The sequence below is a fragment of the Oryctolagus cuniculus genome, chromosome 4 (assembly GCF_051225735.1).
Source record: "Oryctolagus cuniculus isolate XC-2025 breed Fujian yellow rabbit chromosome 4, ASM5122573v1, whole genome shotgun sequence".
NCBI classification, from domain to species: Eukaryota; Metazoa; Chordata; class Mammalia; order Lagomorpha; family Leporidae; genus Oryctolagus; species Oryctolagus cuniculus.
The window spans coordinates 80,040,617-80,068,542 of NC_142870.1; the positions used below are offsets into that span (position 1 = coordinate 80,040,617).

General features: G+C 42.3%; 1 protein-coding gene across 5 annotated transcripts in view; it reads right to left on the reverse strand.

The window, feature by feature from the left end:
• Nucleotides 1-27,926, reverse strand: part of ROPN1 (rhophilin associated tail protein 1) — a 53,739-nt gene that overhangs the window by 11,373 nt on the left and 14,440 nt on the right. For 2 of the 5 annotated variants that reach the window (XM_089331851.1, XM_002716547.5), the window contains exons 2-3: nt 3,932-4,059; nt 793-910 (exon numbers count right to left, since the gene is read on the reverse strand). In XM_089331851.1, coding sequence (XP_089187977.1) covers nt 793-910; nt 3,932-4,047 — 234 coding nt within the window. In that variant the 5' untranslated portion in view covers nt 4,048-4,059. The other 3 variants (XM_089331849.1, XM_089331848.1, XM_089331850.1) reach the window with 3 other exon arrangements.

Consider the following 27,926-nt stretch of genomic DNA (forward strand, 5'->3'; position numbering starts at 1 on the left):
TGACCTGCAGAGATTTGTTCTGGGTGCCCAATGTTGCTTGAACCCAGGTGCTTTAGAGCTCTGCCATGCTCTGCACAAGGTACTGGGGTGGTTAAAAGGAGGAAATGAATGAATGACTGGCTGTTGGCCAAAACGCAACAGGGGCACTGATGCCCCAAAGCAGTGTTCCAGTACCTTTCCTGACCCTCTTTCTGATCTAGGGAAATGCCAAGCCTCTGGGACCAAGTCAGAATTACTCCAAACCTCTCTGTCCTGCCTCCTAGAGCAGGGCCTGGTGCTGCTACTCTATGCATCCTGGGAGTCAGCCAAAGCACAAACCTGTCAGACCCTCCTCATCTCTCCTGGGTGGCTCTCAGGAGGATGCGGCTCTGAAGAGAGTCAGGGTTAGCCCTAAAAGCCAGGCTATATGTCTCCACCTGGGATAGCAGGGGAACTCTTAGTATGTCTCTCCCCAAACTGTGATTGGCATCCTATTATGGTCTTGATCAGTAAGGGAGACACTTGCTGTCTAAGCCCTATAGACAGAAGGGATTTGCACTGCTCTGGGCCCTGGACATTCTGCCAGCTTTAGGAAATCTGGGATGACTCCCTTGATAGCTCAGCCTGGAGCCTACTTCAAGAGCATTCCTGTTTCCCTAAGGTAAGTTGTACCTTCAGACCACGATGTAGTGAATTTTTGGGTTGTGCCATGTGGCTAGCTGCCTGGCAGGGGCACGCAGTGGGCTTTGGCATGTACCCTGCAGCTTCAACATTGTCCCTTCCCCTCCCTGCTGCCTGCAGTGAGGCCCTTACCCGAGAATGCAGGATCTTTAACAGCTCAGGGGTCAGCTCTGCCCAGTTAGACAAAGAGATTCTCTCAGACGTGTCTCTCACTGGAGGAATGTCTCCACGGGACATAGCCCCGAAATAACTACAAGAAAAACAGTTAGAAGTGGGGGGAGCATCCTGTATTCCAGGGCCCTCCAGCTGCTCTGGGGATCCCCACAACCCTGTTTTTGTTTTGTTTTGTTTTTCTAAGGGAAAGGGGGAAAGAACATTTGTAAGTGGTTTCTGTGTGCCAGACACTGTTTGTTCATTTGCAGGAGAAAAAGTCCGAATGTGTTTGCACACAAGTTTGGTACACAGCTCCTGGGAGCACACTAGGTTCAAGTTTTTGTTTTCTTTCAGTAATCCTTCTAGATATTATAAACATACAAAACACACACACATTTGCATGTACACACCAATATGTATCAAAGGATATATATATATATAAAACAGTGTTTCCCAAAGTTCAGGGCAAATGGAATTAAAAGATAAATTTATTTTGGTATAAAAATTTTGAAATCCATGCACAGGCATGCATATAACTGTATTATGTATAAACATGTATGCATGTGTCCCAGGTAGTAGGCAGGGGTTTGTAAAACTGACAAGAGGAGGTGGCAGAGAACTGAAGGGACTTGAATAGAAAGGGGAAGAGAAGGCAACACCCCAGGGGTGAATCAGGAAGGTTTGTGGCTGGAGGTAGTGAGGCTTGGGGCTTCAAGAAGGAACGGAGAGAAGGTTGGCTGGACACAAATGGAGCTTCAGGAGGGAAAAATAAGACAAAGAGCATTTGAGACCACCTGATAGGGCACTTTGGAAGTTAAACCCAACCCTTCTCAATCTTCTCTCCAAATTCTTGGTACAATCTGCCTGCTCCCCAGGGTTTTGTGAAGTGGATTTTGTTTGGGGGCCATGTGGAGAACAGTCTTAGTTCAGGACTGGCGGCAGATGTAGAGCTTGCTGTAGCTTGCAGCAAGGAGTGGCACTAGCAGCTGACTGTAGGTTACTGATGCGCTATGCCAGCATGTCTCCTTCCAAGGCCTTGGTATCACTAGCTCTGAATTACAAACTCCCACCCTTCCCCACATAACCCTGGCCCCACTCCTTTCTCAGGACTCAGACTCAAGTGCCCCCAAACAAAACAAAACAAAACAAAACAGAAGGAATTTTGTAAAGCTTCATTTTAAGGTCAAGCCAAAACCATGATGGGACCAACCATTGCCCATCTCCAGGCCTCAGAGCAATGCAGAGCTACAGTTATAAGGCCTAAAACAATAGCTTCCTGTCACCCCTGGAGGTCACCAGCTTTGAGGAGGGAAGAAATATCTTTTTGAGCAGGAGAGAAATGTCTGCAGGTCAGCGACAGGATGGCAGTGGGTGCAGCATGGCAGAAGTAGGGTGTGGCCTCTGGGACTTTATGTCCAGACATGGAGCTGGTGTACGTGGCAGGGATGGAGACACACAGCACCTCATTTTACACAAAGCCCGCTGGGATAAGCAAATGACACTCCACCAGCAACGGCACCAGACTTCTTACTGGAATTGGTTAGAGAACATGGAAATGAGGCTGCCATCTGGGATTTAGTCCTCTGGGTTGTGGGGCTTCATTGCAGTGAACAACTGCACAATCATACACATATTTAAAATTTGTGTTCTGTGCACATGCCCACCAGAAGACAAATAAGTGTATGTCCTGTCAATCTGGGTGGTTTCTTCCCTGACAGCACACACGTAGGGGAATTCTTGCTTGAGATGAATTCAACACACACCTCGTCTTGGAAATACGTTGTGGAGTCTTAGCTTCTACAAGGCTACAGGTTGTAAGTGCCATAAAACCATCTGAGAAGTGTTTTCCACGCCTGGTCAGGATGGAGGGTGCTCTTAGGCCATGCTCTTTTTCATTGTAGTTAAACTACAAACTGATTTTTCACGGGTGTCTCAACAATTTATAGCACATCATACAATGTGGGAGCAAGCAGGCTACAACTGTGGAATGTTCTCTGCCATAAACGTCAGGGACAATAGGAGGAAATGTCATTTTTCTTACTACAAAACAGCGGCGCAAGAACAATAAAATGGGGTTTAAAAACTATTGTATGGTATAAAACAAAGTCTGCTCGCCAGTGCCAAAAGAAAATTAGTCTTCTGACGCTGACGCTCAATCTTAGAGGTAATAGGTGGAATTTAGAATGGAAAACGAAGCAAGATTCATCACCAGGCCAAGCCACCCATTCATGTCTCCCAAGCACACTGGCTTCGCTCCTCTCCCGGGAAGCTTGGCGCTCACCTGGCCCGGAAGCACGAGAGCGCGGGCTCAGCGGCCTCAGCGAGGTGAGCCCACCGCCTGCGCAGCGCGCTCTCCACACTCTCGGGCCGGAGGTTCGCCCAGGCCCCGGCCCAGCCCGGCCCGGCCATCGCGAGGTCGGTGGCTCCCGACACCCCCACCCAAACCCCGACTCGGCAGTTCGGCGGCCTCTGGAGGCTTCTCCTGAGGGCCGGGCCCGGCGCGAGGCTCGCGGTCTCCAGCCAGGCCTGCGGGCGCCTCGCCTTAGCATCCTTCCTCGCACGCCACGCGCACGGGGCGGACAACTTTACGTGGCGGGAACAAATCAGTCCCGAGAAACACTAAAGAAGGTAACAATACTTTCCCCCAAGGAACAGATACGGAGTGCCTCTGTTCATTTTAACAGCAGTGAACCCAGGGGTCTCCCCACCGCGCGACCCCGGATCCCGCCTCACGCGCCCAGGCGCCTGCCTCGCCGCCCCAGGTGCGCTGCTGCCACCTGGTGGCGAGACCGTGGGACGCGGCCTCGCGCCGAGCCCGGGTGGACTGCATGTCTCCGGCGGCGGCGCCCACTCTTGCCTCACCTGGGTCGGCGGGGGCGCCGTGCTGGAGTAACTCCTGCCGGGTGCCCCTCCACACGCGACTGTGGCCCTGGCGCCCTCCTGCCTCGGGGAGGGCCCTCATCCCCGCCCAGCTGGATGTCCTTAGGGGCGATTTTAATGTCCCAAAGCAAGGAGAGCTGAAAAGCACACCAGGGTGCTAGTCAGTCTCGCCACCCTGGGTGCAGCCGTGACGACCTCCTGGTGTTCCAGGGCCCTGGCAGGGAGAGGGGACACGTACTCCGAGGCCCACTGGATAAGATCCTGTGGCTGGGTCCGGATGGCGGCTTTGGTGAATTGCTTCAGCAATTCTGGCAGCTCCGGCGGGATGCATATTTGCTTATCTGTCTGAGGCATTGGTTGGTCGACCTATTTGCAGGAAGAAAAAAAGAAAAAAAACACAATCAAGTGGATATCTCCGAATGGTAAAGCAGCGGCTCAGCCTCAACATGGTGATTCCAACGCCGGACAAGCTCCAAAGGTAGAGTGCAGTTTACTAATCCCTGCTTTTTCTTGTAAACAGTTCTTTACATGAATAGCACCTCTTATTCGTTCATTTAAAAGACAGATACAAAAAAGAAGTAAACAAACATATCTCTGAATGGTAACACAAAATATTGACTGTCTGCTTCCAGATTAAGCAAACAAAAGTGTTTTTGAGAGGGAGAGAGCACGTGTGCTCCCATCCCTGATTCACCTGTAGTGGAGCCAGGAGCCAGGAACTCAGTTGAGGTTTCCCTCATGGGTGGCAAGGACCGGCCTACTTGAGCCAGCACTGCTGCCTCCTGAGGCCTACATTGGCAGGAAGCTGAAGTCAGGACTCAAACCCAGGCATTCGATGCCTGCCTCCGGATTCTTTTCAGTATAAATAGATGTGTTTGTATGAATACAAAATGGGCTAATGGAGAACAGCTTGTTTACTCAGCAGCCCATTATGCACATCTTTACAAGCCATGTAACTCTTACCAGTGGATACGAGCTGTAGCAAAATGTACTCTGCCAATCTTCTATGATTTGACATCAAGCTATTTTGAAATAAAAGTAATCATTAAATGGCCATTTGATGAACAGCTTTCTTTATGTCTGCATGTTCTCGTCTACCTAATCGTAACAGAGAGAACTTGTACATTTTCGCTCAAAAAGTTCCAGAACAAGTTAAACAAAACATGAAAATCATAGATAGCGTATACTTCCATGCAAAAATAAGCAACAGCTGAAAAGATTTTTACCTCTTCCAGTGGAGAAAGGGACAGACTAGAAATGCTGAAACACTCTGTTCCCCTCACAGCACCCAGATGTCAGAAAAATTCCAGTTAACAAGCCTTTCCAGTTGCCCTGCTGACCTCTAATAAACGGAGAACTCAAGTGCCAAAGAAAGTGACTGCAGCAGAATCCACAAAGGAGAGCAAATGAAGAAATCAGGGCTGAACCAGAGGCACATGCAGATGCCAGGCACCTGCAATAAATAGGCAGGCAAGGAGCAAAGAGACCAGAGGTCAGGCCCACCAAAACTCTTGAATTCCCTTCTGGCCCAAACTTGAGTCCCTCCTCCCCTACACACCCTGTATCAGAAGCTGGGACAGAACTGTCTGCCTATAAGCAGGCAAAGCAGCAAGGAGGTCTCTCCATTGCCACTTTCTGTTAGCTGAGAAATAGTTCACAGGCTAGGTCCACATGTATACCAGCGTCAGCTTGCTTCAGAAATCCCATGACAAGAAACTATGGTGGCCTCAGATCTGTGTTACTCCATTACCTTTTACTTTGTGTTCTTTTCTTTGGAAGGAGAGGATAAAGATGATGATCAATTTTAGACTTTGTAAAAAGCTGAGTATGCAAAAATTTCATTATACATAGTGACTTTTTTTTAACTAGATATTATAAGATAATCACCAAACTTATAGAGAGGAGAAAAGGAATTTTAAGAACACACACACTCAACAAAAACCCCTTGAGCAATCCAAAAGGTGGGAGGAACAGCATAGTAAAAATGGACAGATAGCGTGATGGAAAACCATCTGTACATATCAGTAATCACAATAAAAGAAATAGACTTAAAAGTGCTTGTTGAAATACAAATGTTGTAGGCTGGAGTTTTAAATCCAGTATATAGACATCTGAAAAAAAAAGAGAGAAAGAAGGGCTGAAGGTAAAAGGATATAACAAGCAAATAGCAACAAAAGGAAAGTTGATGTTGACATGTGAATATCAAAGAGGCCTTAAGGTAAAATTCACTATTAGGAATAAGGAGAGTTACTGTACACACAATGGTGGAAGCCTTTTCATGAAAATAGCAGGTGTGGTAGGTGCTATGGACGTCACCACTGAGGGCTCCCACACCACCGGGTAGAAAAGCAACATACTCTTTAGGGTTACATGTATATGTGTACATGTTGTAGTACATTCATGAAGAGTAAGGGGTGAGCAATGCAAATTCAGAAGGCCGTTATTGCTGGTGAGACGGATGGCATCGGGGAGGTGCAACAGAGGCCTCAGTATTGTTAGTAAGGTGGGTTGTTTTTGTTTTTGTTTTGTTTTGTTTTGTTTTTTTACAGGCAGAGTGGACAGTGAGAGAGAGAGGACAGAGAGAAAGGTCTTCCTTTGCCATTGGTTTACCCTCCAATGGCCGCCGTGGCCGGCACACCACGCTGATCCAAAGGCAGGAGCCAGGTGCTTCTCCTGGTCTCCCATGGGGTGCAGGGCCCAAGGACTTGGGCCATCCTCCACTGCACTCCCTGGCCACAGCAGAGAGCTGGCCTGGAAGAGGGGCAACCGGGACAGAATCCAGCGCCCTGACTGGGACTAGAACCTGGTGTGCCAGCGCCGCAAGGCGGAGGATTAGCCTATTGAGCCACGGCGCCGGCTCCCACTGCCTTTTCTGACAACTGCTCTGTGACTTCTCTTCGTATTGGGGCAAAGAACTTCCAGTAGGTTCTCCAAACCTATTATCTTTTCTCAATTTCAGTCCTTTCCTAACATCTTGTATTTTTTTCTCCTTTTACCATTCAATTGTTTACTTAAAAGTCATCAATTACATCTATTAATTTCTTATATTTGCCAAGTATTGTGCTAAGTATACGAATATACATTTTATCCATTAATCCTCAGAATATCCCAATGAGGTAGACCTGTTTTGTCATCGTTTTCCAGATGATGAAACTAAGAGACCATGGCCAATAAGCGAAAGGGGGAGTTCTTGAACACAGATGGTCTGTTGGGGGAAGTTGGCGTGTTAGATGTGACTGTCTTTTCCCTCTTTAGACTTTCTCCTCCTTTGATGGTGTATACCATTCTTGTGTTTCTATTTTTCCAGGCATCGATCCTCTATCTGCTTATGTAACTCTTCTTTCTCCTGCTAAGCAAGAGTTGGCAATCTTCCCCAAATTCAATCTTCAGCATTCTAAGCTTACGTCTTCCTGTTGCTCTTCTTGGAGTGCTCACCCCTTGCCTCCACCTGGCTTCCTCTGCCACAGAACTTTGCAGATTACACTTGTTGGTCCATCTCTGACCCCTCACCTATGCTTCCACATACTTCCCATTGCCTTCCGGATACTTCTCTACCAAGAGTCATCATCCATCTCTGACAGTCAAGTCTCCTTCACAATTTATTTTCTGAATGATACAACCATTTTCTTCAATCTGTTGAGTCTCACTAAATCATATTAATATTTCCTCTGTGTCTCTGACTCATCCCTTTTTCTTTTTTTTTTTCTTAAAGATTTTGTTTATTTATTTGAGATGTAGAGTTACAGACAGTGAGAGGGAGAGACAGAGAGAAAGGTCTTCCTTCTGTTGGTTCACCCCCAAATGGCTGCTACGGCCGGCACTGTGCCGATCCGAAGCCAGAAGCCAGGTGCTTCCTCCTGGTCTCCCATGAAGGTACAGAGACCCAAGCACTTGGGCCATCTTCCACTGCCTTCCCAGACCAAAGCAGAGAGCTGGATTGGAAGAGGAGCAGCCGGGACTAGAATCCGCACCCATATGGGATGCCAGCGCCGCAGGCAGTCTACTGTGCCATGGTGCCGGCCCCTCATCTCTTTTTCTTATTTCTACTCCTCTTACTGTAATTGAGTTCTGTGTAACCTACTGTGCAGCCTCCTAACTTATAACTGTGTCTGGGGCTACTCTCTGGTCTGTCCTGGCCAGTGTGTCACGCTTTGTCTTCTACACTGCTGTTAACAGGTTAGAGAGCCCTGCTCACAAACTGGAAACCCCATACTGACTTTCCATGACTTGCACACACAATTTTAAACTGTAAATTTTCCATTACTATTTTCCTACACAGTCTACTCTTTATGCTTTCTAAGAATTTACATGTGTATCTTTAATGCTCAACACATTCTATCCATTGTTCATAGTACTCTGTCTTATTTTTCTCTCTGCCTCAGTATGTTGCTAATTCTAGCCAGCCTACTTGAAGATCCTTCATTCTTTTGTCAGTTCAAAATCCCTAAACTGCCAAGGTTTATCTTGAGTACATTCCATGCCATAGGCCAGCCTAGAAAACATAGATATCATCAAATATTGTTTGTAGTGTACATATTACCATTTAAACCTAGCCTGTCTTTTATAACTCTGTTCAGTTGAGCTCTCCATCAGTGGTCACGGCAGAATGGGTTACAGGTGTGCCACGAGACACTGATGGTTGTAAACTTTTAATAGTGATAACAAAGTTTATACCCATTTTACAACTAGTCACAAATTTAAAACAGTTAAAGTTATGTTTGGATACTGTTTGACATAGTCAGTAAACTTCCAGATTTCAGTATTTATTGTTTTTGTGCTTAAGTCTTTATGTATAACACCTGCCACCAAAGATGCTTGTGTAGACTTTCCCTTTCAACTGTCCTGTTAAGGTCATGCCTGGAGTCTGATTGTTGTTTTAATTGCAGTGTATTTATTATCAGTAAACATCTTTGTTTCAAATACTCAGTTATTCCTTTGATTTGATTTGATCTTATTTTTCACACTATTTTCTCACTACAAAGAAGATATATGATTTGTTTCCATCATCATCATCACTTGTACTAATGAAACAACTCATTTTGTTAATTCTTTTTCAATTGTGACTTAATTCATGTGTTTTTTTCTTGGATATCTATGATAGCCAATATTCAAAATCTGGTTCTTAATAGGTGTTTATAATAACTTGTTTATGGTAGCAAAACCCAATGCTTTTAAGAACAAGTAATGAAAAATAATTTAATTCACTAAAGGATATTGTAGGACTTTAATATTTTTAAAACATTTTACTGAAATACATTATACATAACAAGAAATGCACATATGTATACAGAAAAATTGACCATTTTCATCTGGTCACACTCATAACAGACATCCAAAATGAAGAACAGCATTGCTAGTACCCCAAGAGTCTGCTGCTGCCCCCTCGCCATTTCTTTTTTGACATGTGAAATAAGAGTATATTTTCATTTATGTAGCATGATTCAGTGAAGTACTATTTTTAACTATGTAGCAAATGATACTACATGTAATTGTTATACCATATGTATTAATAACCACAAATAAGAGAACACATGATGTTTCTTTTTGGGGGCTGGTTTATTTCACTTAGCATAATGATCTCCAGTTGTACCCATTTGTTGCAAATGTCACTGTTTCATTCTTTTTATGGCTCAATAACTGTCCATCATGTACACATACAACATTTTCTTTATCCAGACATCAGTTGATGGACATCCATGTAGATTTCATATCTTAGCTGTTGTGAATTGAACTGCTATAAACATGAGAGTGCAAGTAACTCTTTCATATGCTGATTTCATTTCCTTTGGATATATTCCCAGGACTGGGATAGCTGGGTCATGTGGTAGATCTATTTTTAGTTTTCTGAGGAATCTCCATACTGTTTTGCATAACAGTTGTACCAGTTTGCAGTCCCACCAACAATGTATTAGGGTATCTTTTTCTCTACAAACTCACCAACATTTGTTACTTTTTTATTTTGGGATGATAGCCATTGTAACTAGGATGAGGTGGTACCTTACTGTGGATTTTAATTTACATTCCCAGATAGCTAGTGACCCTGAGTATCTTTCATGTGTCTGTTGGCCATCCATATTTCATCCTTTGAAAAATACATGTCCATTTCCTCTGCCCATTTTTATTAAAGATTTATTTATTTATTTGAAAGGCAAAGTTACAGAGGTGTGGAGGCAGAGAGAGAGAGAGAGAGAGAGAGAGGTCTTCATACACTGGTTCACTCCCCAGATGGCTGCAACAGGTGGAGGTAGGCCAATCTGAAGCCAGGAGTCAAGAGCCTCCTCCGGATCTCCCACATGGGTGCAAGGACTTGGGACATCTTTCACTGTTTTCCCAGGCTATACTAGAGACCTTTCCCAGGCTATGCTAGAGACTGCTCAGAAGAGAAGCAGCTGTGACTCGAACCAGTGCCCATGTGGGATGCCAGCACTGCAGGTGGTGGCTTTATCCACTATGCCACAGTGCTGGCCACTCCCTGCCCAATTTTTAATTGAATTGCTTGGGTTTTGTTGTTGTTGAGTTTATTGAGTTACTTATATATTCCAGATATTTAGTATCAGATGTATAATTTGCAAATATTTTCTCCCATTTTGTCAGTGCCTCTTCACTTTGTATTATTGTTTCCTTTGCTGTGCAGAATCTTTCTAGCTTATTGCTATCCCATTTGTCTGTTTTTTGCTTTGATTGCCACTGCTTCTTATCCAAGAAGCCTTTGCCTAGCCCAATGTCTCACAGAATTCCCCTTATGTTTTCCTTCAGGAATTTGATGATTTCAGATCTTAAGTTTAGATCCTTGATCCATTGTGAGTTGATTTTTGTTTAGGGTATAAGGTAGGGGTTTCAAACTCCTACATAGGGAAATCCAATTTTTCTAATACCATTTGTTGAAGAGACAGTCCTTTCTCCAGGCAATGATTTTAGCTGCTTTGTCAAAAATTAGTTTGTTGTACATGCATGGGTTAGTTTCTGGAGTTTCTATTCTACTCTGTCCATTGGTCTACGTGTCTATTTTTGTGTCAGTACTAGCCTATTTTGATCATAACAGCTCTATAGTATATCTTGAAATGTGGTATTGTGCTGCCTTTGGGTTTGTATTTATTATTTAAGATTACTTTGGCTATTCAGGGTTTTTGTGTTTCCCAATGAATTTTAGGATTGTTTTTCCTAGATCTGTGAAGACTATCCTTGGAGTTTTGATTGGGATCACACTGAATCTGAAAATCACTTTGGGTAGTGTGAATATTTTGATGGTATTGATTCTTCTAATCCTTGAACATGGAATATTTTTCCAATTTTTATTTGTCTTCTAGTTTTTCATTAATGTTTTAAAATTTTCATTGTAGAGATCGTTTACATCCTTAATTAAATTTGTCCCAAGATATTTAAATTTTTTGTAGCTGTTGTGAATGGGACTGATCTTAGAAGTTCTTTCTTTCTCAGCCAAAGCATTATTGTTGTATAAGAATGTGATTGGGGCTGGTGCTGTGGCACAGTGGGTTAATGCCGTGGCCTGCAGTGCCAGCATCCTATATGGGTGCCAGTTTGAGTTGGGCTGCACTACTTCTGATTCAACTCCCTGCTAATGCGCCTGGGGAGGCAGCAGAGGATTGGAGACCCTGAAGAAATTCTTGGTTCCTGGCTTCAGATTGTCTCAGCTCCAGCCATTCTGGACATTTGAGGAAGGAACCAGTGGATGGAAGATCTCTCTCTGTCTCTCTCTCTGTCTGTCTCTGTCTCTTCCTCTCTCTGCAACTCTTTCAAATAAATAAAAAAAAAACTAAATCTTTTTAAAAAAAGAATGCAAATGATTTTTGTGTGTTGATTTTATATTCTGCTACTTTGCCAAATTCTCTTATGAATTCTAATGGTGTATTAATGAAGTCTTTTGGTTTCCCCTATGTGAAGATCATATCATCTGCAAACAGGGATAATCTGACTTCCTCCTTTATAATTTGTGTCCCCTTGATTTCTTTTTCTTGCCTAATGGCTCTAGCTAAAAACTTCCAGAATTATATTGAATACCAGTGGTGACAGTGGGCATCCCTGACTGCTTTTAGTTCTTAGTGGAAATGCTTCCAGCTTTTCACCCTTGAATATGATGCTGGCTGTAGATTTGTCACATGTTAACTTAATTGTTAGGGTGTGTTCCTTCTATATCTAATTTTTTTTACAGGTCTTGTGTTTTTTATCATGAGAAGAGGTTGTATTTTATCAAGTGCTTCCTTTGCACCTATTGAGATAATTATATGGTTTTTATCCTTCATTTTGTGGACATGAAGTATCGTGTTTATTGATTTGAATATGTTGAACCATCCCTGCACCCCTGGGTCAAATTCCAGTTGGGCTGGGTTGATGATCTTTTTGATGTGTTGTTGGATTCAATTTTCTAGTACTTTGCTGAGATTTTTGCATCTGTGTTCATCAGGGATATTGTTCTATGGTTTCTTTTTTTGTTGTTGTATCCTTTTTTTTTTTATAAGATTTTTTTCATTTTTTCATTTTTTAAAATTTTTTTTGACAGGCAGAGTGGACAGTGAGAGAGAGAGACAGAGAGAAAGGTCTTCCTTTGCCATTGGTTCACCCTCCAATGGCTGACGCGGCCAGCGTGCTGTGGCCGGCACACCGCGCTGATCCGATGGCAGGAGCCAGGTACTTATCCTGGTCTCCCATGGGGTGCAGGGCCCAAGCACTTGGGCCATCCTCCACTGCACTCCCTGGCCACAGCAGAGAGCTGGCCTGGAAGAGGGGCAACCGGGACAGAATCTGGCGCCTGACCGGGACTAGAACCCGGTGTGCCGGCGCCGCAAGGCGGAGGATTAGCCTAGTGAGCCACGGCGCCGGCCTTGTTGTATCTTTCTCTGGTTTTGGAAGAAAGGTATGCTGGTCCCATAGAATGAGTTTGGAAGGGTTCCCTCACTTTTAATTGTTTGAACAGTTTAAGAAGAACTGGGATTGATTCTTCCTTAAAAGTTTGGTAGAATTCAGCAGTGAAGCCTAGCAGTCCTGGGCCTTTCTTTGTTGGGAGGCTCTTTGTTACTGAGTCAGTCTCCATCTTGGTTATTGGTCTATTCAGGTTTTCTATTTTGGTTAACTGTATGGACCCAAAAATGTACCTATTTCTTCTAGATTTTCCAATTTGTTGGTATATAGCTGTTTGTAATAATTCCTAATGAGTCTTTGTATTTCTGTGGTATCAGTTGTACATCTCCTTTTACATCTCTGATTTTATTAATTTGGGTCTTCTTTATTTCATTAGATGGGCCATGGTTTATAAATTTTGCTTATTTTTTTCAATGAACTAGCTCTTCATTTCACTGATTTCTGATTTCTTCTCTAATTTTATTATTTCTTTCCTTCTACTATCTTGGAGTTTGGTTTGTTCTTGTTTTTCTAAACCTTTAGATGTAGTGGTAGGTCATTTATGTGATACCTTTCCAATTTTTTGATGTAGGCACTTATTCCATAAAGTTTCCTCTTAACACTGCTTTTGCTGCTTCCCATAAGTTTTGATACATTATTTGAGTTTTCATTCATTTAAAGGAATTTTTTAAACTCTCTTTTGATTTATTCTATGATCCATTGTTCATTCAGGAAGAATGTTGTTCAATCTATATCTGTTTGTATATTTTCTACAGATCTTTTGTTAATTTCCAGCTTCATTCCACTGTGGTCAAAAAAGATGCATGATATGATTTTTTTTTTTTTTTGACAGGCAGGGTGGATAGTGAGAGAGAGAGACAGAGAGAAAGGTCTTCCTTTTGCCATTGGTTCACCCTCCAATGGCCGCCGCGGCTGGCACGTTGCGGCCAGTGCACCGCACTGATCCAATGGCAGGAGCCAGGTGCTTCTCCTGGTCTCCCATGGGGTGCAGGGCCCAAGCACTTGGGCCATCCTCCACTGCACTCCCTGGCCACAGCAGAGAGCTGGCCTGGAAGAGGGGCAACCGAGACAGAATCCGGCGCCCCGACCGGGACTAGAACCTGGTGTGCCGGCGCCACAAGGCAGAGGATTAACCTAGTGAGCCGTGGCGCCGGCGATATGATTTTAATTTTTTAAAAATTTGATAAAACTTGTTTTATGGTTAGTATATTGTGTATTCTAGAGAGCATACTATTCATTGATGAAAACAAAATGTGTATTCTGCAACTGTGGGATGGAATGTTCTTTTTTTTTTTTTTTTGACAGGCAGAGTTAGAGAGAGAGAGAGAGAGAGAGGTCTTCCTTTCCGTTGGTTCACTCCCCTAATGGCCACTAGGGCCAGTGTGCTGCGCTGATCCGAAGCCAGGAGCCAGGTGCTTCCTCCTGGTCTCCCATGCGGGTGCAGGACCCAAGGACTTGGGCCATCCTCCACTGCACTCCCGGGCCACAGCAGAGAACTGGACTGGAAGAGAAGCAACCGGGACATAATCTGGCACCCCGACCAGGACTAGAACCTGGGGTGCCAGTGCTGCAGGCAGAGGATTAGCCTAGTGAGCCGCGGCGCCGGCATGGAATGTTCTATAGATAACTATTAGGTCCATTTGGTCTGTAGTGTAGATTAGCCCTGTTGTTTCTTTGTTGATTTTTTTGTCTGGTTACTCTGTCCAGTGATGAAAGTAGTGTGTTGAAGTCCTCCACTGTTATTGTATTGGAGCTTATATCTTCCTTTAGATTTACTAACATTTGTTTGATACAACTGAGTGCCCTAGCATTGGGATCATACTCATTTACTATAGTCACATTTACCTGTTGAATTAATCATTACATAATGATCATCTTTGTCTCTTTTAATAGTTTGTGTCTTAAAATCTATTTTGTCTGAGATGGGTATAACTACTCCTGCTCACTTTGATTTCCAGTTGCATGGAATATCTTTTTCCATCATTTTACTTTCCTTCTGTGTATATCTTTATTGCTGAAGTACATTTCTTGTATTCAGCATATAGATTTTTTTAATCCATCCATTCTTATCTTTCAATTGGAAAATTTAGTCCATTTATAATCAAGGTTAATGCTGATGAGTAATGTCTTAGCCCTACCATTTTCCCATAAATATTCCTGTTGTTTGTTTAGAATCTCTTTTGTTGTAGTCGTTTTCTGCCTACATATTCTTTCATGATGCTGGTTGTCTCTGTTTCTGTGTGTATCATTTTTAAGGCTAGCTTAAAAGGTGGTGGCAAATTAATTCAATTTTTGCTTGTCTTGGGAAGTATTTATTTCAGTGTAATTATGAATGAAAGTTTTGTTGGGTAAAGTATTCTAGATGTTGGCAGTTTTTTTTTTTTCTTTTAGGACTTGGATTATATCTCTCTATTCCCCTTGGCCTGTAGGGTTTCTGTTGAGAAATCTGCTGTCAATCTGATGGGAGTCCTATAAAGGTGCCTGGCATTTCCCTGTCGCAAATTTTAGGGTACTCTATGTTTTACTTTTGAAAATTTGACTGTAATGTACTATGGTGAGAATCTTTTCTGATCATGCCTATTTGGAGTTCTGTGTGCTTCCTGTTATTTTAATGTCTGTTTCTTTCTCCAGATAGGGGGAGTTTTCTATTAATTCACTAAACAGGTTTTCTAAGCCATTCTATTTTTCCATGCCTTCAGGAACTCCTAAGGTTTGTATATTTGGTTGCTTGATGGTATCCCATAGAACCCAAACACTGTCTTCCATCTAGCAGATTTCTTATCCTGCTTCCTCTCCCTCTCCTTCTCCTTCTTTGAGATATTTAAAAAGACCTGTATTCTAGATCTGATATTCTTTCTTCTGTTTCACCAAGTCTGTTATTAAGGCTGTCCACTGTGTTTGTTGACTTACTGAATACTTCATTTCTAATATTTCTGTTTTTTAAAGATTTATTATATTTATTTGAAAGGTGAAGTTGGCGAGAGAGAGAAAGAGAGGGAGAGAGGGAAAGAAGGAGAGAGAGATTGATTGATTCTAGCTGCTGGCTCACCCCCTAAATGGCTACAATGGCTGGAAGTGGGCCAGGCTGAAGCCAGGAACCAGGACCTTCTTCCTGATCTCCCACATAGGTTCAGGGGCCCAAGCACTTGGGTCATCCTCCACTGCTTTCCCAACCACATTTGCAGGGAGCTGTATCAGAAGTGGAGCAGCCAGGACTCAAACTGGCACCCATATGGGATGCTGGCATTGCAAGCAGAGGTTTAACCCATTATGCCACAATGCTGGCCTCATGTTCTTTTTTTTAATAGCTCTGTCTCTCAGAATTTCTCATCTGTGTCATGTACTGATAAACTTATTTCATTTAACTGTCTCTGTGTTTTTGAGAACTCTTACAATGATTATTTTTCAGGCATTTTATCAATCTCCCCTTCTTCACAGTCTAATACTAATGAGCTATTGTGTTCCATTTGAGGAAGCATATTGACATGTGTGTGTGTGTGTATGTATGTTTCTACAATGATTTTTCCACATCTTGGGGAATATATTGTTACTATCTCCTCTGGAGGATTTTTTTTTCCAATTGAAGGCTTTATTCCCTGGAAATGTGCATCTGGGGCTGGGTGGAGTGCCTAAGGCCTACACTTGAGTTCCAAGGTTGTATGCTCCTTGGGGCCATATGGACATCAAAATTTTTGGGTGGAGCAAGAGTCTAGAGTAATATCCAAGATGGGCATGGTGGAGCACCTCTGGCTACAGTCAGTGGTGGGAGAGTCTGTTGGAGCTGGCTAGTGTGTTCACAGTCCCAGCCCTTCTCCATGCCAGAGTGAACCAACTGATTCACATCCTAGAGTGAGCTCACAGTGTCAGCACACCCCACCCATGCAGGCATGTACATTGCACAGAGCACTGGCTCACTCCACAGTGTATCTCCCAACCCCTCCATGAGATCCACTCCTAGCGTGAAAGGAGCACTGAGTCTCTGCAGTCGGACTGGGCAAGTGCACAGGAACCAAGCTGCAACCTGTAACCCTTTCAACTCCATGGCTTATGTTTAGAAATCGGGGTCACAGGGTGTGGAGGGACTGCTCTCCAGTCTTCCCTGTTCCTGACCCCAGCAGCCTCTGGCAGTGGCAGAATTTCCCACTGTTCCCCGAGTCAGAACCAGGTTCAGCTGCACCTGCACCTCAGCAGGTTGAGACTGGCACTTTGGTGGGAGAAGGGGAGGGAGGTCATGGTCCCCCCTCCCCCTGCCAGCTTCCCAGCCAGTTTGGACCATGGAGTTCCTGCGCAGTCAAAGCTACCAGTGGCAAGGGCCACAGCAGCCTCCCCTCACCTTACCCTGGGAAGATGGCATGGCCCAGCCAGGAGCCGGCTGTGGAGATGCAGGAGTAGCAGGTGGCAGCATGCCTGTCTTCTCTCCTCACTGTTCCATGGAGTCTATTCTGTTCTGTCAGTTCTTCACTGAAAATTTCTCTCAGTCATGCCCCTGGGAATGTGGCCCTTCCTTTGTTTTCTGATATCTTACTCTAACTGAGGTCAGTGTGGCCTCTTACTATTCAGCTATCTGGAATCCCACTCCTCCTAGGCCTCTAATATCTTTTTTTTTTTTTTTTTTTTTTTGAGATTTGTTTACTTGAAAGGCAGAGTTACAGAGAGGCAGAGGCAGAGAAGGAAAGAGGTCTTCCATCTACTGGTTCACTCCCCAAATGGCCTCAACTGCTGGAGCTGAGCTAATCCGAAGCCAGGAGCCAGGAGCTTGTTCTGGGTCTCCCACAGGGGTGCAGGGGCACAAGCACTTGGGTCATCTTCCAGTGCTTTCCCAGGCCATTAGCAGAGAGCTGGATTGGAAGAGGAGCAGCTGGGACTTGAACTGGTGCCCATAAGGGATGCCAGCACTGCAGGCAGCAGCTCTACCTGCTATGCCACAGCACCTGTCCCAGCCTTTAATATCTTATGAAAAATGTTTTTAAAACATTTTACTTTACTTGAAATGATAATATTTATATTTTATGAAAAATCCAGAATTTTAGTTATTAAATTTAATGATCATATTCTGAAGTTTCCTCCTTTACTTACCTTCAGAAATCCTTGAAACCACACTTGGAAAACCATGGCTTCATGAAACTATTTATAAAAGTACTCATAATTGTGGCTCAATAACAGTTTACATCATTGTTCACTCAAGAAGCTAATTAAAAGTTCACATAATTAAGAACTAAAGCCAAAATGTCTCCCACAATTGCAGAATCACTCATTTTATCAACCTGCCTGCGATATGAACACATGTTGAGAGCCAATGTATCCAAGGACATAAAAAAAGAGCAACTCGGGAATAATGTTATTAGAAAGAGCATTGATGACACACTCCACAGACTAATGAATCACAACATTCCCTCACAGAGTGATGAATCTACAAAAGTAACAGGGTTCAGTTAGACAGAACAACTATTCCTCATATGTCAAGTGTGTTAGAAATCCATTCACATTATTGTAAGAATTTTAGTGATAAAAAGATCAAAATATTCAAATTATGATTAATAGTGAGAAAAGAGTTTCTGTCAACCAGAGAATATGCAGTAAGTATCCTTCCACAATTGGATTTGGTTAAGACTTATCTATGAGGCAAACTTTCTGCCTGATGATAACTATAAGCATTTGAAGAGAACATCATTAAAAATTTTGGCCAATTATTACATGTAGTCATTTTTTTTTTTTTTTGACAGGCAGAGTGGACATTGAGAGAGAGAGACAGAGAAAAAGGTCTTCCTTTTTGCTGTTGGTTCACCCTCCAATGGCCGCCGCTGCTGGTGCGCTGCGGCCGGCGCATCATGCTGATCCGAAGCCAGGAGCCAGGTACTTCTCCTGGTCTCCCATGTGGGGGCAGGCCCAAGGACTTGGGCCATCCTCTACTGCACTTCCGGGCCATAGCAGAGAGCTGGCCTGGAAGAGGGGCAACTGGGACAGAATCCGGCACCCTGACCAGGATTAGAACCCAGTGTGCCAGTGCCGCAAGGCGGAGGATTAGCTTATTGAGCCACGGTGCCAGCCACATGTAGTCATTTCAACACAAAACTTGATATAGAGGTGCCAGCACTGTGACATAGTAGGCTAAGCCTCCGCATATGGCTCTGGCAACCCATATGAGCGCTGGTTCCTATCCTGATTGCTCCTCTTCCCATCTGGCTCTCTGCTTATGGCCTGAAAAAGCAGTGGAGGGTGGCCCTAGTGCTTGGGCCCTTGAACCCATGTGGGAGACCTGGAGGAAGCTCCGGCTCCTGGCTTTTAAACAGCCCAACTTTGGTCATTGTGGACATTTGGGGAGTGAACCAGCAGATGGAAGACCTTTCTCTCTGTCTCTTCCTCTCTCTGTCTGTAACTCTGCCTCTCAAATAAATAAATAAAAATCTTAATAAAAAGATATATAGCAAACTCATAATAAGGAAATAACCTTTATTTTTTTAAAAAAAGTTAAAAATGTTTTATTTGGAAATTTTATTCAAATTAAACATTTAATATCTTCACAATTAGACAGGTAGGTGGAAGAAGCAGTTGCTATCTGAAAAAGGTGGAGTGGAGCCAGGGCTGTGGCATGGCAGGTAAAGCCACCACCTGTGCTGCTGGTATCACATACGGGCGCCAGTTTGAGTTCCAGCTGCTTTGCTTCTGATCCAACTCTCTGCTATGGTCTGGGAAGCTAGTGAGGATGACCCAAGTCCTTAGGCCCCTGTACCCATTGGGAGACCCTGGGGAGGCTCCTGGCTCCTGGCTTCGGATTGGCACAGCTCCAGCCATTGTGGCCAGTTGGGGAGTGAACCAGCAGTTGGAAGACCTCTCTCTCTGCCTCTCCTTCTCTCTCTCTGTAACTCTGCGTTTCAAATAAATCTTTTTTTTTTTTTTTGAAGATAAATGTGGAGTATATGCTATAATTAACAAAACCAGCTGTGGCTATATTAACTCAGGTGCAGTAGAATTAGATATTAAGAAAGTTTATGTCCAAATTAAATGCACACATTCTTGTGGACAAGGGGCACCAACAGCCAACTCCAACTAACAAGTGGCAAAGGATGACCTTCCCTCTATCAGCTGGTTTCTACCTCTCTTAGAACACCTATTGGCTTGTTACTGGTTTTTGGCCCATTTTTAAAACCTTTTTAAGTTTGTTTCCCCTAGAATACAACAATTCCATGTGAAGATGATGGTCATGCAAAGATTCTAACCACTGGCCATTGAGCTGGACCCGATGCCTGACACAACTACTCTACTGCTAGAACCCTCATATTAGGTGTCCAGATAATTCTGTGTCCTGGCTAGGCAGAGATCACAAGTCCGTACACAGCTCTGAAAAATTAAAGCAGATAGACCCTCACCTCTCATCAAACCCTAAGATTAAGGGATGGAATTCTCTGAGGAGGAGAAGAGACAGGGAAATGGATGAAGCAGCTGAGCTGCTTACAGAATGTGGATGTGATTCTCCTTGCCCTGAAGATAAACAGACCCCTGTCTGCACCTGGGTCATACCACTTTAGGGAGTCAAGGCTGACCAAGATCTACCTATAGCTTTTTTTAAAATTTTATTTATTTATTTATTTATTTATTTATTTATTTATTGACAGGCAGAGTGGACAGTGAGAGACAGAGAGAGAGACAGAGAAAAAGGTCTTCCTTTGCCGTTGGTTCACCCTCCAAAGGACGCCGCGGCCGGCGCGCTGCGGCCGGCGCACCGCGCTGATCCGATGGCAGGAGCCAGGTACTTCTCCTGGTCTCCCATGGGGTGCAGGGCCCAAGGACTTGAGCCATCCTCCACTGCACTCCCTGGCCACAGCAGAGAGCTGGCCTGGAAGAGGGGCAACCGGGACAGAATCTGGCGCCCTGACCGGGACTAGAACCTGGTGTGCCGGCGCCGCAAGGCGGAGGATTAGCCTAGAGAGCCATGGTGCCGGCTCCTATAGCTTATTATAATACATTAGCATGCTAAATTACATACCTACCATCCACCATGACAAAATACATTGGACAATATAATGAGCCAAAAGGGACAGGAGCTGGATTCTCGGAAATCTCTATCTACTTCCCAGAAAACCCATGAATATTCCTCCACTTGATTATAGTACACCTCTTCCTTTATTGGAATGTTCCTTCCCTTTATTAAATGACCAGTATAATGTTAAACACAGTTCAGAGACAGGATTACTCCCCTTCAAATAGGCCCCACTTTGTGGAGTCCATGTCATTGCGTTATCAATAAAATATTTGCTGCTTCCTATTAACTGTTCTCTGACTTACTCCTGAATTCTTTCTTGAAGCAAAGTCAAGGACTTGGGTACTGGGCAGGCCCTTGCTGTCTGAAACCAACATTACCCTGTATTTCACTTTTTAAATACTAAATTATTTAATATATAGTCATATACATTGCATTGCATTTCATAAGCCCCATAAAGACCTCCAGTGTTCTCCACAGTTTACTCTGGTGTGTTCTAGAAACATGACATGAAGAAGAGTGTAGAAACTCTGTCCTAAAGTCAAGTATCAAGAACTTCTGCTTAAAAACTCATGTTTGGGACTGGCATTGTGGGGTAGCAGGTAAAGCTGCCACCTGCAACATTGTGTTGTGTCTTGGCTGCTCCACTTCTGATCCAGTTCCTTGCTAATAGCCTGGGAAAAGCAGCAGAGGATGGCCCACATACTTGGGCCCCTGCCACCCACTTGGGAGACCCAGATAAGCTATTGGCTTCAGTCTGTCCCAGCCCTGATCATTGTGGCCATCTGTGGGTGGAAGATCTCTCTGCCTCTTCCTTTCTCTCTGTAACTCTTTAAAGTAAATTAATTAATTAATTAATTAAAAAAAAACCTCATGTTTTGTTTCAGTGTTTTAAAATTATGTATTACATGGGTATTGGTTTGAGTCCTGGCTGCTCAACTTCTGATCCAGCTTTCTGCTAATGCACCTGGGAAAGCAGCAGAGGATGGCCCAAATGCTTCAGCCCCTGCAGGGAGACTCTGATAAAACTTGGCTCCTGGCTTCAGTCTGGCCCATCCCTGGCTGTTGTGGTCATTTGGGGAGTGAACCAGTGGATGGAAGGTATCTCTCTCTGTGTCTCTCCTTCTCTCTCTGTAACTCTGCCAAAGAAATAAATAAATATAAAACAATTATGTGTTACATAAGAGGTTCTGGTGGTTGGTTAGTCGAGGCAATTTACAGTAAAATTAGATTTATATAATCTAAAAATCATGATCATGTTCACTAGACCATTATGCCTGCTTGTGATATTGGAGTACTTTGGTTTGATTCTCAGCTCCATTACTGCTTCTAGCTTCCTACTAATGTGTATCCTGAGAGGCATGAAGTGATGGCCCAAGCCCTTGGGTCTCTGCCACCTATTTAGGAGACCTAAACAGAGTTCCAGGCTTGTGACTTTGGCCTAGACCAGCCCTGACTATTGTGCAGTTTGGGGAGTGAACCAGTGCATGGAAGATCTCTGTCTCCGTCTCTCTGTCTCTGCTTTTCACATAAAAAAGTAAATAATTTTTTTAAGTAAAGTATAGGAGCCAGCATTGTGGTGTGATGGGTAGAGCTGCCATCTGCAATACCAGCATCCCATGTGGATGCCAGTTCGAGTCCCAGCTGCTCCACTTCTGATCCAGCTCCCTGCTAATGTGCTTGGGAAAGCAGCGGAGGATGGCCCAAGTCCTTGTACCCCTGCACCCACATGGTTACCTGTTCAAGCCCCAGTTATTCTACTTTCAATCCAACTCCCTGCTAATGCACCTATAAAGCAGTGGAAGGTGGCCCAAGTACTTGGGCCCTGGTACCCACATGAGAGATCCAGATAAAGCTCCTGGCTCCTGGATGAAACTCTCAAATTAAAAGGTAAAGACTGCCTGAATGCATAAAAGATGACCCATCCATATGCTGCATATAAAAAACACACTTCACCAATAAAAATACACAGAGACTTAAAGGTGAAATGATGAAAAAAGGTATTCTATGCAAATGGAAATCAAAAGTGAGCAGGAGTAGCTATACTCATAAAACACAAAAAAAGACTTTAAGACAAAATTAGTTAAGATGCAAAGAAGATGGGGGCTGGTGCTGTGGCACAGCAGGTTAACGCCCTGGCATGAAGCACTGGCATCCCATATGGGCACCGGTTCGCATCCTGGCTACTCCACTTCTGATCCAGCTCTCTGCTTGGCCTGGGAAGCCAATACAATATGGCCCAAGTCTTTGGGTCCCTGCACCCGCATGGGAGACCCGGAAGAAGATCCTGGCTCCTGGCTTCGTATCAGCACAGCTCTGGCCATTGGCCATTGTGGTCAATTGGGGAGTGAACTATCAGATGGAAGACCTCTCTCTGTGTAACTCTGACTTTTAAATAAATAAATAAATCTTTTAAAAAAGATACAAAGAAGGTCATTATGTAATGATTAAAGGATCAATTCAACAAGAAGCTATGACTAGATTAAGTGTATATGTCAAATACTAGGGCATTCAATTTTCTAAAATATAATGGGTCTAAAGGGATACATAAGCTCCAAAAAAATAATAATGGGGAACTTCAGTACACCATTTTATTCAATGGATGGATCAACCAGACAAAATATAAACAAAGAAACAACAGATCTAATATACCCTATAGACCAAATGGATCTAATAGGTATCTATAGAACATTCCATCCCAGAGCTGCATAATGCACTTTTTAAATCAGTGCATTAGATGTTCTCTAGGATAGAGTATATATTGGGCCATAAAACAAGTCTCAACAAATTTAAAAATTAAATCATATTATGAATCTTTCTGACCAAAATGGTATGAATTCAGAAATCAGCATCAAAAGAAACTCTAGGGTTTCTTTTGGTGTAGAGGGTTAAGCCATATCCTGCAACAATGGCATTCCATATGAGTGCTGGTTCAAGTATCAGTTGCTCCACTTCCAATTCAGCTCCCTAATACACCTGGAAAAGTGGACATGGCCCAGGTATTTATGTCCCTTCCACCCATGTGGGAGACTCAGATGAAATTTCAGGCTCTGGGCTTCAGCCTGGCCCAGCTCTAGCCATTGTAGCTATTTGGGGAGTGAATCAGCAGATGGAAGATCTGTGTGTTTGTGTGTGTGTGTGTGTGTATGTGTTTCCCTTTCACTCTTGTGTGTATTTCAAATAACTAAATCTTTAAAAGAAGAAAAAAGGAAAGAAACTCTAGAAAATATACAAATATATGAACAACATGCTCCTAAATGAATAGTGGATTATAGAAGAAATCAAAAGAGAAATAAAAAAAAATTCCTTTCCTTGAATGAAAATAAAAACATAACGTATCAAAACAGCAAAAGCAGTGTTTAATAGGAAAGTCCCTATAGCAAAAATCTAGAGAGGTATCAAATAAATGATCTAACAGTACATCTCAAGGACCTACAGAAACAAGAAAAAAACAAATCTCAGATTAGTACAAGGAAAGAAATTACAAAAATTAGAGAAGAAATAAACAAATTTGAAATAACAAAGTATACAAAAGAACAGTGAAATAAAGAACTGACTTTTTGAAAAATAAACAAAATTGATAAACTCTTTGACCAACTACCCAAAAAGGGGATAAGACTCAAAATAATAGAGTCAGGGATGAAAAAGGAGATGTTACAACTGACAACACAGAAATACAAAACATCATTAGAAATTATTAAAAACAGCTAAATGCCAACAAATTAGACAATCTAGAATAGATTTCTAGACACATATAATTTACCAAAATTGAAGCATTTAGACATAGAAAACCTAAACAGACAAATAACCAAGATTGAGATTGAATCAGTAAGAAAGAGCCTCCCAACAAAGAAAAGCTAGGACCAGATGGCTTCACTGATGAATTCTACCAAACTTTCAGTAAGGACAAACACCAATTCCTAAACTAGTCAAAGCAATTAAAAGGGAAGGAATCCTTCCAAAGTCATCCTATGAGACCAGCACTACCTTAATTCCCAAACCAGAGAAAAATACAACAAAAAGAGATAACCATAGACCAATATACCTGTTGAACATTGATACAGAAATCCTCAAAAAAATACTAACAAATAGAATCCAACAGCATATCAAAAAGATCATCCACCCATACTAACTGAGATTTATCTCAGGGATTGCAAGGATGGTTCAGTATAATCAAATCAATAAACATGATACACCACATCCACAAAATGATGAGTAAAAACCTTATGATTATATCAATAGATACAGAGAAAGCAGTTGATAAACTACAACATCCTTTCATGATAAAAAGTTACCACAAAATTTTTTACCTTTAAAAAATTGGATATAGAAGCAACATATCTCAACACAATTAAGGCAATATATGACAAACACAAAGCCAGCATCATATTGAACTAGGAAAAGCTGGAACAATTACCACTAAGATTAGAACCAGACAAGGGTGCCCACTCTCATCTTCATTTTTTTTTTTATTTGACAGGTAGTGTCATAGACAGTGAGAGAAAGAGACAGAGAGAAAGGTTTTCCTTCCATTGGTTCACTCCCCAAATGGCCACTATGGCCGGCGCTGCACCGATTTGAAACCAGGAGCCAGGTGCTTCTTCCTTGTCTCCCATATGGGTGCAAGAACCCAAGCACTTGGGTCATCCTCCACTGCCCTCCCGGGCCACAGCAGAGAGCTGGACTGGAAGAGGAGCAACTGGGACAGAATCCGGCACTCATATGGGATGCCGGTGCCGCAGGTGGAGTATTAATCAAGTGAGCCACGGCACCGGCCCCACACTCTCATCTTCATTTATCAGTATAGTTGTGGAAGTTTTAGCTAGAGCTATTTGGCAAGGAAAAGAAATCAAAGGGTTATAAATTGGAAAGGAGGAAGTCAAATTATCTCTGCTTGTAGATGACATGATCCATTATATAGGGGAACCAGAGGACATCACTGAAAGACTATTGGACTCATAAGAGAATTGGGCAAAGATGCAGGATATGAAATCAACACACAAAAGTCAATCACATTCTTATACACCAAAAGTGACCTGCCTAAAAAAAACTTACAAGACCAGTCCCATTCACAATTGGAATAAGAAATTAAATATTTTAGGATAATATCAAGGATGCAAAAGATCTCTACAATGATAATTACAAAACAGTAATGAATGAAATAGAAGAAGGCACACAAAAAAGGAAAAATCTTCCATGTTTATGGATTGAAAGAATCAACATAATCAAAAGCCCAAATGTACCCAAAGCCAATGTACAGATTCAATGCAATCCCACTCAAAATTCCAAGGGTAGTCTTCATAGAATTAGAAAAAAATCCTAAGATTTATTTGGGAACACAAAAGACCCCAATAGCCAAAGCAGTCTTAGACAATAAAAATAAAGCCAGAGGCAGCACAATACCAGATTTCAAGACATACTACAGGGCTCTTAAAATCAAAACAGCCTGGTACTGGCACAAAAATAGACATATTGACCAATGAAATAGAATAGAATAGAAACCCCAAAAATTAACCCATGCATCTATAGCCAACTAATTTTTGACGAAGGAGGTAAAATCATTCCCTGGAAAAAGGATAGTCTCTTCAAATTTACATCTCCACATGTAGGAGTTTGAAACAAAACTCCTACCTTATTTCCCATACAAAAATCAGCTCATAACAGATAAAGGGTCTAAACTTAATAACTGAAACCATCAAATTCCTAGAGGAAAACATAGAGAATATGCTGTGAGACATTGGCCTAGGCAAAGACTTCTTGGATAAGACCTCTGAAGCACAGGCAACCAAAGCAAAAATAGACAAATGGAAGTACATCAAGCTAAGAAGCTTCTACACAGCAAAGGAAACAATTAAACAGAATGGTAGAAAATATTTGCAAACTATGCATCTGGTAAAGGATTAATATCCAAAATATATAAGGAACTCAAGAAACTTAACAACCAACAATTCAGTTAATAGATGGGCAAAGGATATGAATGGGTGTTTTTTCAAAAGATGAAATACAAATGGCCAACAGACACGTGAAAAAAATGCTCAGGATCACTAGCTATCAGGGAATGCAAATTAAAGCCACAGTGAGGTCTCACATCACCACAGTTACATGGCTATCATCCAAAAATAAAAAATAACAAATGCTAGTGAGGATGTGAAGAAAAAAGTACTCTACACACTGCTGGTGGAAGTGAAACTGGTACAAACATTATGGAAGACAGTATGGGGATTCCTTAGAAAACTAAAAATATATATGACCCAGCTATCCCATTCCTAAGAATATATCAAAAGGAAATGAAATGAGCATATGAAAATGTTACTTGCACTCCTGTGTTTATAACAGCTCAATTCACAGTAAGATATGGAATCAAACTATATGTCCATTAGCTAGTGATTGGATAAAGAAAATGTGATATATATACATGATGGAATATTACTCAGTCATTAAAAAAATGAAACCTGACATATGCAACAAAATTTATGCAACTGGAGATCATATGTCAAATGAAATAAGCCAGACCCAGAAAGACTGATGCCACATGTTTTCTCTTATTTATGGAAACTAACATATAAAGAATATAAAGATTGTGTGGGTGGCATATCATTTGTTATTTCATTATAAATATTGCTCCACTGAATCATATCATGCAGATGACAATAATCTCGTCTTTCCCCACATTAAAAGAAAATATGGAGGCAGATAATAGTGCCAACTCTTGGGTTATTAGTAATGGTTTGTTCTTAATTTGGATGTTGGTTATGCTTTTGCTCAGAAGACAAAACACTTATTTACCTGTACAATATATGCATTTTTGATATGTATGCAGTACTTGAATAATATGTTTTAAAACATCAAAGCAAGAACAAATATTGAGATGGTCATGTGATTCTAAGATTAAGCTGAGTGAATTTGAAGAAATGGAATAAGCCTATTAGAGCTAAGCCTACTTATTATATCAATTAGGTTTAGCTCAAGTTAGGGTTAATATAATTGACAATCACATTTTGACACAGGTTATTTCTTAAGCCTCACTCTACTTTTATTTTATAAAACAGTAACAGCATAGCAATCTTTCAACATCATCCACTGCAGCACACTCCAATCTTGTATCACTTCTACTATCTAGCTCCTTTGCTTCTGCCTCTCCTTTAAACTTTGCAACTCCCAAAACAACACTATATTCTGTTCTTATTTAATCTCCAGCCTGCATCCCACCCAACTATAATCCTCAATTTCAGTAGATGAAATTCACTTCCTACCTGAATGAGATCAAGGATGTTGAAATGAATTAACCGTGTCACCCTTTTGCAAATCTCAATGTATGTTTTATTTCATATTCTTTCTTCTGCTCCTTGAACTCCTAGTTCTGGTCCTGTCTCAGAGA